At 41.5% G+C, this 13091-nt stretch overlaps 1 protein-coding gene across 3 annotated transcripts in view; it reads right to left on the bottom strand.

Annotated features, from left to right (window-relative positions):
• Positions 1 to 13091, bottom strand: part of FKBP8 (FKBP prolyl isomerase 8) — a 54025-nt gene that overhangs the window by 27972 nt on the left and 12962 nt on the right. For 2 of the 3 annotated variants that reach the window (XM_074204741.1, XM_074204742.1), the window contains exons 2-5: positions 9500 to 9643; positions 8977 to 9398; positions 7943 to 8037; positions 7464 to 7746 (exon numbers count right to left, since the gene is read on the bottom strand). In XM_074204741.1, the coding sequence (XP_074060842.1) occupies positions 7464 to 7731 (268 nt within the window). In that variant the 5' untranslated portion in view covers positions 7732 to 7746; positions 7943 to 8037; positions 8977 to 9398; positions 9500 to 9643. The remainder of the gene's footprint in view (positions 1 to 7463; positions 7747 to 7942; positions 8038 to 8976; positions 9399 to 9499; positions 9644 to 13091) is intronic. The other variant, XM_074204743.1, reaches the window with a different exon arrangement.

Here is a 13091-nt window from a genome sequence, read left to right as displayed (position 1 = left end):
ATGGGATGGATAGGGGATAGCTAGATGGCACAGTGAATAGAGCACTGATCCTGGAGCCAAGGAGGACCTAAGGTCAAACTTGGCCTCAGACACTTCATACTAATCACCTAGCTGTATGGCCTTGGGAAAGTTACTTAACCCCATTGCCTTGCAAAAATAACAATAAAAAAAAGATAAAAAATAAAATAAATAAATGGGATGGATGGTTAATAGGTCTGCTGTGAAAAGGCAAATAGATGGTTTAGCAATCTCCTTGAATCATCTCATATTGCAAACATTCATGATAAGTATTTACAAAAATACCACCATGAGGATAATCACAACTTATATATCAATATTTGTGCAGAGGATAAAGTGATAAGAGAAATTATATGCAGAACTTGTCAAGGTTATCTTAAAAAAATGGGTGCTTTAATACTTATCAAATTCAATGCAAAAGTATGCATATTCTATAAAGGCAAAGGAAAAATACATTGAAAAACATAGTTCAGGAGTAATATAAACAAACTGGAGGTCTGAAAACTATAAACACAAGTCTCCTACTTACAATACAGATTTTTCAAAAAGAGAACTGGGGGCATTAGATATGGCAAGCACGAAATGATAATGCAAAAAATGAAATTCAATATGTTAATAAAAGGCAGGAAACAATGAGTTACTAGTTGGGAGTCATTTTTGAATCAGTTGCCTAATTAAAGTCAAATCACTGATTTGTTAGAGGAAAGATCAAAATTAGTATCAAATTTAAGAAAAAAGGAATAAAGCGGGACTAAATGGAATATAACAGAGGAAACTCTAACCTGACAGTCAAATAATTTACTGATACCAAAGAAATGAGAAATGGATAGAAGAGCCTAAATGAACAGAGAATATTGCTATTTCCTAAGAAAATTTAACCACTGTTAATAATGGCACCATAAAAAAGAAAACTGGAGGACTCTGGAACCATCTCAGCCTTTGTCAGGTAGAGGGATATGCGGGCAACATGGCAAGGGCCATATTGTTTCGAATGTACAATGCTTTGTAAAGACTTAAGAAGGAGGGTAGTAGTACAAGATTATAAGCAGTAAATTATCTCATAAGGCAAGGAAAAGTAGTAGAAGGGAAAATCCCAAAGATTACAGGAAATTGGATGTGAGAACCATCTAAGACAGATCAACTCTATATCACTCAAGGATGAAACACAAGATAACAGTTGAAAAATGGAAAATAATTTCTAAAATTTTCTCTAACAAACTCTTTTGGTGGTGCCTCCACCATCAGACCCCTAATATCACAGTACTCAATGAACTAACAATGAAAGGAAAAGACAAAGGGTACTAAAAAAATGAAGACAAAAAGAGCAGCTGGACTAGACCAAACATCCAGAGAAACATGATTTTGAGGACATTTAGGAAACAATTCTTTAGACATTTAAGAGAGTTAATGAATAAGAGAGCTTATTAATGTTTTTTGGAAAATAAAGATTTCAGAGGGGCGGCTAGGTGGCGCATGAATAGAGCACCAGCTCTGGAGTCAGGAGTACCTGAGTTCAAATCTGACCTCAGACAGTTAATAATTACCTAGCTGTGTGGCCTTGGACAAGCCACTTAACCCCACTGCCTTGCTTTATTTTATTTTTTATTTTTTTTGCAAGGCAGTGGGGTTAAGTGGCTTGTCCAAGGCCACACAGCTAGGTAATTATTAACTGTCTGAGGTCAGATTTGAACTCAGGTACTCCTGACTCCAGAGCTGGTGCTCTATTCATGCGCCACCTAACTACCCCAACCTCATTGCCTTGCAAAAAAAAAAATCCTAAAAAAAATTACTGAAAAAATATCTACTGTCTTATCTGTTATAAAATCTTTATGGGACCCATCCTTTACATAGAGAAGAATTGTTGATGAAGGTATTAAATAGGAACAGACAGGTTTTCACCAATCTATATTCTACAGCAGACCACAACTTTACCATTATAGTACTGACTAACAGATGTAGAGAACAAGATTCTATTGTGCTTATTATTTATTGATGATCAAAAAGAAAAGAGGTTATGCCCAGAGGACTGGACTCAGTCAAGGGGATGACAAATCCTACTCTGAAAATATACTGGCTGTGTGACCTTGAGCAAGTTACTTAGTACCTGTGTGCCCCAAGCCATTTTCTAAGACTACAATTTGCAGAACAGGTACTGATTTACATTGGTTAAGGATTTCGTATACCAGTGGATTTGCAGATCTAGTCCTATTTCCCTCCCCTCAAAAAATAAAGTGAGACCCAAACCCATAGATTGGTAAAGCAATATGGAACTTTAAAGGTTCTTTCCTTAAATGGAGCCTTCCATGAACAGGTAAAATTACAAACAACTCCTTTAAAGAAGTCACCACAGTGGAGCTGTGAACTGATCCAACCTTTCTGGAGAGCAATTTGGAATTATGCCCAAAGGGCAATAAAAACATGCATACCCTTTGATCCAGCAGTACCACTAACTGGATCTATACCCTGAAGAGATCATGAAAAAGGGTGAAAAAATATTTGTTAAAAAAAAAAAAAGAAGTCACAACAGCAATAGCTTTGTCCAATGACCCTTGATTATTATTACCAAGGGAGACATAAAGCAGGGAGAGCTGTGCTTGCCATTATCATGGAAGACAGTCAAAATAAGAGCTTTATTTAAAGAGGATTTCCTTATAGATTAGATATTCTTAATCTGAGGTCCATGAACTTTTTTTTAAAGATTTTGATGACTACATTTCAATATAATTGATTTATTTTAAAATCCTATTGTGAGGGCAGCTAGGTGGTGCAGTGGATAGAGCACCAGCCCTGGAGTCAGGAGTACCTGAGTTCAAATCCAGCCTCAGACACTTAATAATTACCTAGCTGTGTAGCCTTGGGCAAGCCATTTAATCCCATTTGCCTTGCAAAATCCTAAAGAAAGAAAAAATCCTATTGTGTAATTTTTAAGGATTTAAGAGCCCTGTTCTGAGTAGGCTCCACAGGCTTCACCAGATGAATATGACTCAAAAAAGGTTCCAAATGCAAGATCCTCCTGCTTAGAGATGGCAGTTGACTGTGTCCAGACTAAGAACTCAGCAGTCTCTTAAATGAGATGCAAAATCACTCAAAAGTGTTTGGTCTAACAATCCTCAAGGGAAAAAATCACAGAGATTGAAGAAAATATTCTGTAGAGCATGAGAAGACATTGGATAGGCAAGGGGTATGTCGATTAGCAAATACAGAGTGGATTTCCACTGAAGGTGTCCCATGAGTTGGACACAAAGCAGAAGAGAAGGAAAGGAGAGGGGATTTGCCTTCGGGAAGCTTCAGCGACCTCAAGTTCTTCCCCAAAACAAAAACCCATTTCTTCCATTTCCAATGTCTCTAAGGTGATATTTCACCAGACTACATAAAATTCAACTTTCAGGGTTCCCCTAAAGGCAGTAGAAAAATACATAGAGGGCTTGAGTCTGCAACACTTCATTAACAAGAAATGTATGACAAGATGCATCAGGGTGACAACAGAGATACATGACCAGTATAGTATAAAACTTGAAGTGGCATTCCTATGGAATAATTTAGAGGACAGAGATAAAAGCATGGCAAGGTTTTCAACTGTAGCCCTAGAAGGAGTATCCCACCATCTATGAGACCCCGGGTGATCCATCAAAATATATAGACAAGATGAGAGATGGAGCCAAGATGGCAGAAGAGAAGGAGGAAGTACAAAGAACTCTCCTTCATATCTCTTCCAAACAGATCTGGGAAACATGCCAGATCAAACCCTGATTGTGAAATCCAAGGGGAAAAAAAATCATAGTCATTTTTCCAACCCAGGTTAACAAAAGCAAAGACAGGTAGAACATAGGAAGAGAAGTCAAAGAACACTGAGGATGGGATCAAGTCAGAAAGGACCTCAAAGAGCAAGGCAGCCCAAGGAGAATGAGAACACCAAGATAAGAAAATGTCTGAGATGGAGCAGAGAGGAGCCTAAACAACCTGGCCACCACATGGGCTCACTTTCAAGCTCTGGGTCAGATTCAGGACTGATGGAAGAGATCTGTGCCTAGGGGGTGGCATTTCAGGGGCGGGGTCATTGGTCCTAGGCTGCATACCAGAGAGGAGCAAGTTCAGAAGCGAGCAGCAGAAGCACCTATGTGACTTAGACACTGAGAGAGGTGTGAGGTCTCAGTTCCAGTCTCCAGCCCACTCTGAAATCTGCAGCAGAATAACCAGGGCAGGAATCCCAGACCAAAGTTCAAGTTCAGAAATGGAGTCCAGAAGTAGTTGGCTGGAACTCTGACCCAAGGCAAATCCACAGGCCTGTTGCTCAGATTCAAACCCAAGTAAGGAAACTGGGGAGCTTGGACCAGGGGAACAATCTTGAAAACTTACATGCTCCCAGCCTAAGCTATTCCTGTGTGATCCCGGCATCACATAACATTCAATACTCCAAGGCAGCTGCAGCAGGACCAGAACAGAGATTCCCACCAGCAGTCTGGCCCTGACATCATCTAACATTAGGAAGTAAGCTAGAAGAACGAGTAAACAAAAAAAGAATCTCATCATGAAAGCTATCATGGTGACAAGGACACTCAAGCCATAAACCCAGAAGAGAATGTCTCCCAAACATCTACAATTCAACTAGAATTCTTGGAAAAGATAGAGCAAGAATTTTTAAAATACTTTTATAAATCAAATGAGAGAGACTAGAAAAAAAGTGAAAAAGAAATGAGAGCTATGTAAAAAAGAAGTGGAAAGGGAATCAGGAGCTTAAAGGGACAAAACCTGACCCAAGCAACAAACTCCCTAAATATTACAATGGACCAGATAGAAGCTAATTTCATGAAAACAATAAGAAATATTTTTAAAAGGAAAAAGACTGGGGGCAAAAATAGAAAACAAAGTATCACATTGCAACAAAAATTGATTGCGGAAACATGAAAATTTAAGAAATAATAGACTACGTGAAAGCCATGAGCAAAAAAAAAAAGAGCCTAGAAATAGCCAAGAAATCATAAAAGAAAACTGGCCAGATCTCTTAGAACCAGAGAGTAAAGTGGAAAGAGAAAGAATACACCAGTCACCTCCTGAAAGAAAACCTCAAAATGAAATCTTCCAGAAACATTACAACCAAAATCCAGAGCCTTCCATAGCAGAGGGGGAAAAAATACTACAAGCAACCAGAAAGAAAGAATTCATAATCACTGTCACACAGGATTTAGAGGCCACCACATAAAGAAGCAGAAATCTTGGAACGTAACATAAAGCCATGGAAACTAGTTTATAGTCAAGAATAATTTACTCAGAAAAACTGAATATCATGCTAAAAAGAGAAAGGAAATTCAGGACTTCCAAGCAATCCTGATGACAAGACCACAGTTGTGTAGAAACTCTTAAGAGCAAATATAGGCATCAAGCAATACAAAAAAAGGGGGCTTCTAGGTGACACAGTGGATAAAGCACCTGCCCTGGAGTCAGGAGTACCTGGGTTCAAATCTGGTCTCAGACACTTAATAATTACCTATCTGTGTGGCCTTGGGCAAGCCACTTAACCCCATTGGCCTTGCAAAAACCTTAAAAAAAGAAAGAAAGAAAGAAAGAAATACAAAAAAAGGTAAACATGGACAAACAATCATAAGGAACTCAACATGGCTAGAGTACTTACATTCTAATATGGGGAGATGATACATCTGTCCCCTCAGTGCCCTATCATCTATGGGGGCATAGAGGACAGAGGGCCTTGGAGTGGTTCTCTTTTGCCTTGATCTTTTTTTTTTTTTTTTTTTTAGGTTTTTTGCAAGGCAAATGGAATTAAGTGGCTTGCCCAAGACCACACAGCTAGGTAATTATTAAGTGTCTGAGGCCGATTTGAACTCAGGTACTCCAGGGCTGGTGCTCTATCCACTGTGCCACCTAGCCGCCCCTTGCCTTGATCTTAAAAGAAGAATGGAAAAGGAGGGCAAGACTATACTAAGGGGGAAAATTATCTCACATATTATCAAGGTGTGCAAGTATATACAAAAAAGAAGGAAAGGGATAAGGTGAGCCAAAGACACTTAAACCTCACTTTTATCTGAGCTGGGTTAAAAGAGAGAAGTCTATACAATATCTACAGAGAGAAAGGGAAATAAGAGGAAGGGTAACTAAAGAGAAGTATTAGTCCTAACAAAATTCTAACTAGGGATATACAAAAATTTTTATAGAAATTATTTTTGCAATGACAAAGAATTGGAAGCTTGAGGGGCTCATTCATTTGGAGAATGCCTGAACAAATCATAGCATATGAAAGTGATAGAATTTTATTGTGCTGTGAGAAAAAGATGAAGGGGATATTTTCAAAGAAACCTGGGAAGACTGGTATGAACTGATAATGAAAGGTGAAGTGAGCAGAACCAGAAGAACAATGTATATAATAACAACAATATTGTAAGAAACAACCAACTTTGAAAGACTAAGGAACTCTGATCAATGGACAAATGATCAGATACCAGAGAAATCATAATGAAATATAGTGTGAAGGACTCAGAAGGCCAAATGAAGCCTACTGTTTTGGATGTGGCCAATGTTTGTAACAGGAGTTTTATTTTTCTTTCTTTTTCAACCAGAGGAAAGGGAAGTAGGAATGAAGGCAGATTTTTGCTGATCAAAAAATATATTTGTATTTTTTTAAAGATACAGAAGTATTCAGACAAAGAAACAGATGATTAGGAAGATTGAATGACTTGTCTGTGATCACACAAAGAGTAAAGTGAGGACTTAAATCCAAGTCTTCTCAAGTCCAAGTCAATCAATTGATCAGGCACTGTTTGAGGCACTAGAAATACAAAAAGGGGCTAAAGACAAACCCTTGATGTCTTGAGGAGATTACAGCACCTCACCTGTCTCTGCAATGACAATGTACTGCTACTTAGCACATTCTAATTTCCATTTCCATCTGTCCTAAGCTCTATTTTCACTCAAGTCAAGGTGGCACAATGGAGGAAGCACTAAGTCAGAAAGTCTGAAAGATCTGAGTTCCAAATCTGTCTTCAGACACTTAATGGCTATATGACCCTAGAGTGTCACTTAACCTATACCTGCCTCTGTTTCCTCCTCTTTAAAAGGGGGATAATAATTATCTATTTCTCAGAGTGGTGAGAATCAGAGAGGTTTGCAAAGTGTTATATAAATGCCATGTATTATTATCCTGGTTTCCACTCTCCTCTTTCCACCAAGGACCCACACACACACCAGGCCCCAACCAGTTAATGTCTCAATTTGTGTCGTGTACATAATATAAATACTCCTAAAAGGGTAGGGAACATTTTATTTTTGTCTTTACAATACTCAGTGCCTAACACAAAAAAAGCACCTGTTGAATGATGGCAGTGAACATTTAAGAGGTGTCTGTTGAACAAATGAATGAAGTGGAGAGAATCATCGCCAGTCTCAATTCCGACCCAGCCCCCACCCCCCAAGACAAGAAATTCCAAGTCTCTTACCTAAGATATCCATCCACTCCTCCCCCTCGAGGGAGCTTGAATGCTCCATCTCAGTTGCAGGCTGAGGCTCAGGGGGTTCCTCATTTTGATCTGCTCCCAGATCCTCCAAAGGGGGCAGCTCACTCAGGTCATCATCATCTTCCTCCTCTTCCTCTTCAGTTCCATCCAGAACCTCAAAATCTTCACCAGCATCGAGCTGGGCAGCCCCAGAAGGTGAGAGAGAAACAGGACCTGGGTCTGCAGTGGGGGGCACAGCTTTGGATGCCATGGTTCTTGAAGGACGCTGCCAGTGAGGGTTGGAGGTACAGAGAGAAGAGGCCAACAAAGGAATAGAAAGAGTTTAGGTAATGAGGTGACCCTGTCTCTATCCCGGCACCTTCTTTAGTAGGCACAGGGGAAAATCAAATTCCTGACAGTAAGGGCTTTACAACACAGTATCAGATCTAGGAAGAACCTTAGAAGAGGTAGGCAGTACATACATTGTATTTGGTTTCAAGAGCTGGGAATGATGCCCAACTCTGTCAGGGGACCTGGGCAAGTCTGACTCTACCTCCTTGGGACTCAGTTCCCTCACCTGTAAAAATGAAGAAACTGGATTAGATGGTCCCTAATAAAGGGTCCAGTTCTATCCCCCTTCAGTGATCACTGAATCCCTGAATCTGCCATTTTGCAGATTTTAAAAAGTGAGGTGGGAAGAGGGAGGAATTTATCCAAAGACGCAAAATTGGCCAGTTTGTGGCTGAGTTAGGAACAGATCACAATTCTCCTGCTGCTCCCTCTAGGGCTCTTTTCATGAGGTTATCTTACCCCCAAGACCGATCACCTCCTTTTCTACCACACATCCTCATTATTGGGGGGGAAGAAAGGCTTCTTGGGGGTCTGAGATGGGGCCAGGATGGGGCCTCCAGGACATGTGCTGACAACATGTGGCAGGTCAAACATTTACCAGGTGAGATGACCTGCGCTGTGGCAGCAGGTATGGAGGTGGGGAGAGGGGGGCGGGATGGAGGATACCCAGTAGCCCCCCACCCTTCCCTTAGAGCAGGCTCCTGTTCTGTAGTGGGGAAGGAGGGGGTGTCACTGATCAGAGGAGCTCCAGCTAGTGGGGGGCCAGTCAGGGGCCAATGGCAGCTTTGCCACTGACCCCCCATCTGAAGATGACCTTGGGCCGGTCCTGTTCCCCCTCTGGCCCTCAAGTCTCCTCCTCTGTAAATGGGGGATGGACGGGGTGAGACCCCGTGGCCCTCCCCTCTCGGAACCTGCCATCCAAGGCCAAGGCTCCAACCCCCCCCCACATACCGGGGGGCCCCGTCCCCAGCCTCTCGGACCCGCCCCCAGTCAGGCCGGTACGACTGGGTCTCTGGGCCCAATCTGCCGCCCCACCCGCGCGGCCAGGGGGACCCCAACGGCGGGGCCAGGGGCTCCCCCGCCCCCATGCCTGCCCCCAGGCCGCGACCCAGTGGCAGCCCCTCCGGCTCCAGCCGCTCCCGCCGGTCCGGGCCCCTGCAGTTACCGAGGTCCCAAGCCGGCTCCCCGGGACACGTGGCAGCAGTTCGGGACCCCGGGGTCCTGCCGGCCCCCTCCCACCCAGCAGCTGCAGCTGCCGGGCCTCCAGAACCAGCTGCCCTAGGCCCGCCTCCCCCGGCGCTCAGTGGGCAGCCTGGCCAGGAACACTCTCCCGATTGGTCGGAGCGGGTATCGCTCTAGGCGCCAGGACCCGCCTCCTTCCTGCTTTGGTTTCCAAGGTTTTTCAAGCTCTTAAAGGGGCCGAGGCTCAAAGCGCGGGTGCGGAGGTCACGTCCAAGGCCGGGGCCAGGAGGGCGGGGCCAGGATTAGCCCGGGGCCCGCCTCAGAGAGTCGGTGGCTTATTCACCACGAAAGCCTTCCAAGCCGGCGTTTGATTGAAGTCGCTACGTTCTGCTAATTGACTGGCGTCTAGAAGGTCGTGATCGAGAACATGTTAATAATAACTCATGTTTAAGAGATTTCTGATGCAATCCCCCCCCCCCACGCAGAGGAGATCGTTAAACATTTACCTGCATATCCCTGACCTGGTGTGAACCTCCTGAGGGCAGCGGCCCCAGCCGCCTCCCACCCATGATTTCTGGGTCCTTGGAGGTAAAGCCGGTCTGATGTTGACACCCACCTTCTGCTTTAGTTTCCCCGTCTGCAAAACGCAGCTGACAAGGACATTCAGCATGAGATGAAACATGTAGATACCGTGTATAGATAAATTTCATAGAATATTCTATCATTTCACTTCATACATTATATATGTTAAATGTATGCAATATACATAATACGAATAGACACAATTACATTAAATATGAAATAATGTGAGGTTAGAGCATCTATTCTAATCATTTTTTGTTTTAAATGATATTGCAGATTTCTCTCACAACACTTAAAGTGGAATGGAAATAGCTTAACCTGATAGGACCATAATCTCTCCGAGTTCCCCTCCTTTCAGAGGGGAAACTTGACCCAGAGTAAAGCAGATACTAGAGATGAAAAAGACTTCTAATTTAGACTTCACATTCTAACTTCCTAGAGGAATGGAGTGAATTGATCATAAGAGCAAGGATGACTTCTCTGATTTTCTTTTTCCTCCAATGAAAATATTCATTTATGCTTTTTTAAAATATCAGAATCATGGGGTGTCTAAGTGGCATAGTGGATAAAGCAACTGCCCTGGAGTCAGGAGTACCTGGGTTCAAATCCGGTCTCAGCACTTAATAACAATTAATAATAAGTGGCTTGGGCAAGCCACTTAACCCCGTTTGCCTTGCAAAAACCTAAAAAAAAATATCAGAATCATTTCTCAGCATGTTGCATCTGTGTCCTACCCTCCAATCCCCAGTTTATTCCTTTGCAAGAAAAGGAATTTTGAGCAAAACCTAGTTGACAAGGATATATACACCTCTTGACCTCCCTGGGACCAAGATTTTATTTTATTTTTTTTTAAAGATTTTATTTATTTTGAGTTTTGCAATTTTTCCCCTAATCTTAATTCCCTCCCCCCACCTCCAACAGAAGGCAATTTGTCAGTCTTTACATTGTTTCCATGGTATACATTGATCCAAATTGAATGTGATGAGAGAGAAATCATATCCTTAAGGAAGAAACATAAAGTATAAGAGATAGCAAGATCAGACAATAAGATATCAGGTTTTTTCTAAATTAAAGGCAATAGTCTTTGGTCTTTGTCCAAACTCCACAGTTCTTTCTCTGGATCTAGATGGTGTTCTCCACTGCACTAAATTGTGCCTGATTGTTGCACTGATGGAATGAGCAAGTCCATCAAGGTTGATCAACACCCCAATGTTGCTGTTAGGTTGTATAGGGTTTTTCTGGCTCTGCTCATCTCACTCAGCATCAGTTCATGCAAATCCCTCTAAGCTTCCCTGAATTCCCATCCCTTCTGGTTTCTAATAGAACAATAGTGTTCTGTGACATGCATATACCACAGTTTGGAACCAAGATGTTTGATCAGTCCATGGGACAGAAAACATTAAGAAAGATCAAGATGAGGATTTGGTTTTGAATGAATAATTTTTATATTGGAAAAGGTAACAAGAAAAAAATTTTAAAAGGGGGGCAACTAGGTGTCACATTAGCTAGCTCCATGAGTCAGAAGGATCTGAATTCAAATCCAACCTCACAAATTTACAACTAACTTTGGACAAGTCATTTAACTCCAATTACCTCCCTCCAAAAAGTAACAACAATTTTTGTTTATTTAGAAGTTTGATTTCATCATGTTACCATGAGGAATGGTCTCTGAATTGTAATTACTCTGCAATTTATAGTCAGTTATCTATATCTTTTTTTTTTTTGTTACAAGAAATGGCTCACTGAGTAAGGGAAAGGGAGTGGGTTCAGTGGATAGCGTCATGGACCTGGAGCAAAGAAGACCTGAGTTGAAATTCAGCCTCAGACATTTACTAGCTGTGTGACCCTGGGTAAATTACTTCATACTGTTTGCCTTAGTTTCCTTAACTGTAAAGTGAGCTGGTGAAGAAATGGCAAATCATTCCAGTATTTTTACCAATATTTAGAAACTGAGGTCAGGAGAGGTACTTAAACCCCATCTGTCTGACTTTATAACACAAACACAGGATTTTAGATTTGGAAGGAACCTCAAGACCAAGTCAGGCTTCAAAGGAATTTTCAAATTTATTTATTTTTTATGGTAGGCCTTGGGTATTTATTTAATATTTTATTTCCCCTCTATTACATGTAAAAACAACTTTTATATTTTTTTTTCAAATTTTAAGCTCCAAATTCTCCCCCTCCTTCCCTCCCTCCTTTCCCCCTCATTGAGAAGGCAAGCAATTTGAAATAGATAATTCATGTTTAGTCATGAAAAATAAATTTTCATGTAATTCATGCTGTGGAAAAGAATAGACCAACCCCCCCCCCCAAAAAAAAGAAAAGAAAAAGTACATTTGAATCTGTATCCAGACTCTACCAGTTCTTTTTCTGGAGATGAACATCTTATAGTCTAAGTTTGTGTGTGTGTGTGTGTGTGTGTGTGTGTGTGTGTGTGTGTGTGTGTATGTGTGTATGTTTTTGGCAAGGCAATGTGGTTAAGTGACTTTCCCAAGGTCACACAGCTAAGTCTTAAGTATCTGAGGCTGAATTTGAACCCAAGTTCTTTTGACTTCATCACAGCACCTAGTTTACCCCATCCTAAATTCTTCAGAATTGTCTTGGATCATTGCAATAAATACTTATTAAGCACCCACTATATATGAGGCTCTGTGCTAAGCACTAGAGATACCAAAAGATACAAAAGACAAGTCCCCATCCTCAAGGAGCTCACAATCTAATGGGGGAGACAAGCAAACAAATATATTAAAAACTCTATACAGGATAAATAGGAAATAATTAAGAGAGGGAAGACACTAGAAGAGGGATTAAAGAGCATATCTATAAACTGTGGTTCAGATTCCAGCCTCTGCATATAGATCTCCAAAGAGAGGAATCATACAACATCCCTAGGCAAATCATTCCCCTTCTGGACAGCTCTCCTGGAAAGTTTTTCTTGTCAAGATTAAATCTACCCCTTTCCAATCTCTGGCCCGTCATTTCTGGTTCTGCCATCTGGGGGCCAAATAGAAAAACAATCCCTCCAGAATGAAAGATCTCTCTGCCCACAGATTTCTCCTAAAGGAATGAACTTGCCTCTCTCACATTCTATTTGTATACTTTTGCATAAGTTCCTTGAAGGCAGGTGATCTGGGTTATTTTTCACTTTCGTCTCTCCTAAAAATACACCTGACCTATTTTATGTTTGACTTTTGATAACCTCTGACTAGTGTGGGAGAATTTCTAGCGTGGAAACTCCCTACAAGATGCAAATCTTCAATAGTGTGTAATTTGTAAATTTAGGAGTTTGAGGGAAATGGGGAGAAGGGAACTGGGGAGGCTAGGTGGCTCAGTGGACAGAGCACCGGCCCTGGAGTCTGGAGTACCTGAGTTCAAATCTGACCTCAGACACTTAACAATTACCTAGCTTGGGCAAGCCACTTAACCCCATTGGCCTTGCAAAAACCTAAAAAACAAAAGAGAAGCCTTCCTTAGCATTCCTTAATCTTTCCCTAGTCTTCCTCAATCTTAATACCT

The sequence above is a fragment of the Macrotis lagotis genome, chromosome X (assembly GCF_037893015.1).
Source record: "Macrotis lagotis isolate mMagLag1 chromosome X, bilby.v1.9.chrom.fasta, whole genome shotgun sequence".
Lineage (NCBI taxonomy): Eukaryota > Metazoa > Chordata > Mammalia > Peramelemorphia > Peramelidae > Macrotis > Macrotis lagotis.
The sequence above is the reverse complement of the archived record's forward strand: the minus strand, read 5'-3'. Positions and strand labels throughout refer to the sequence as shown.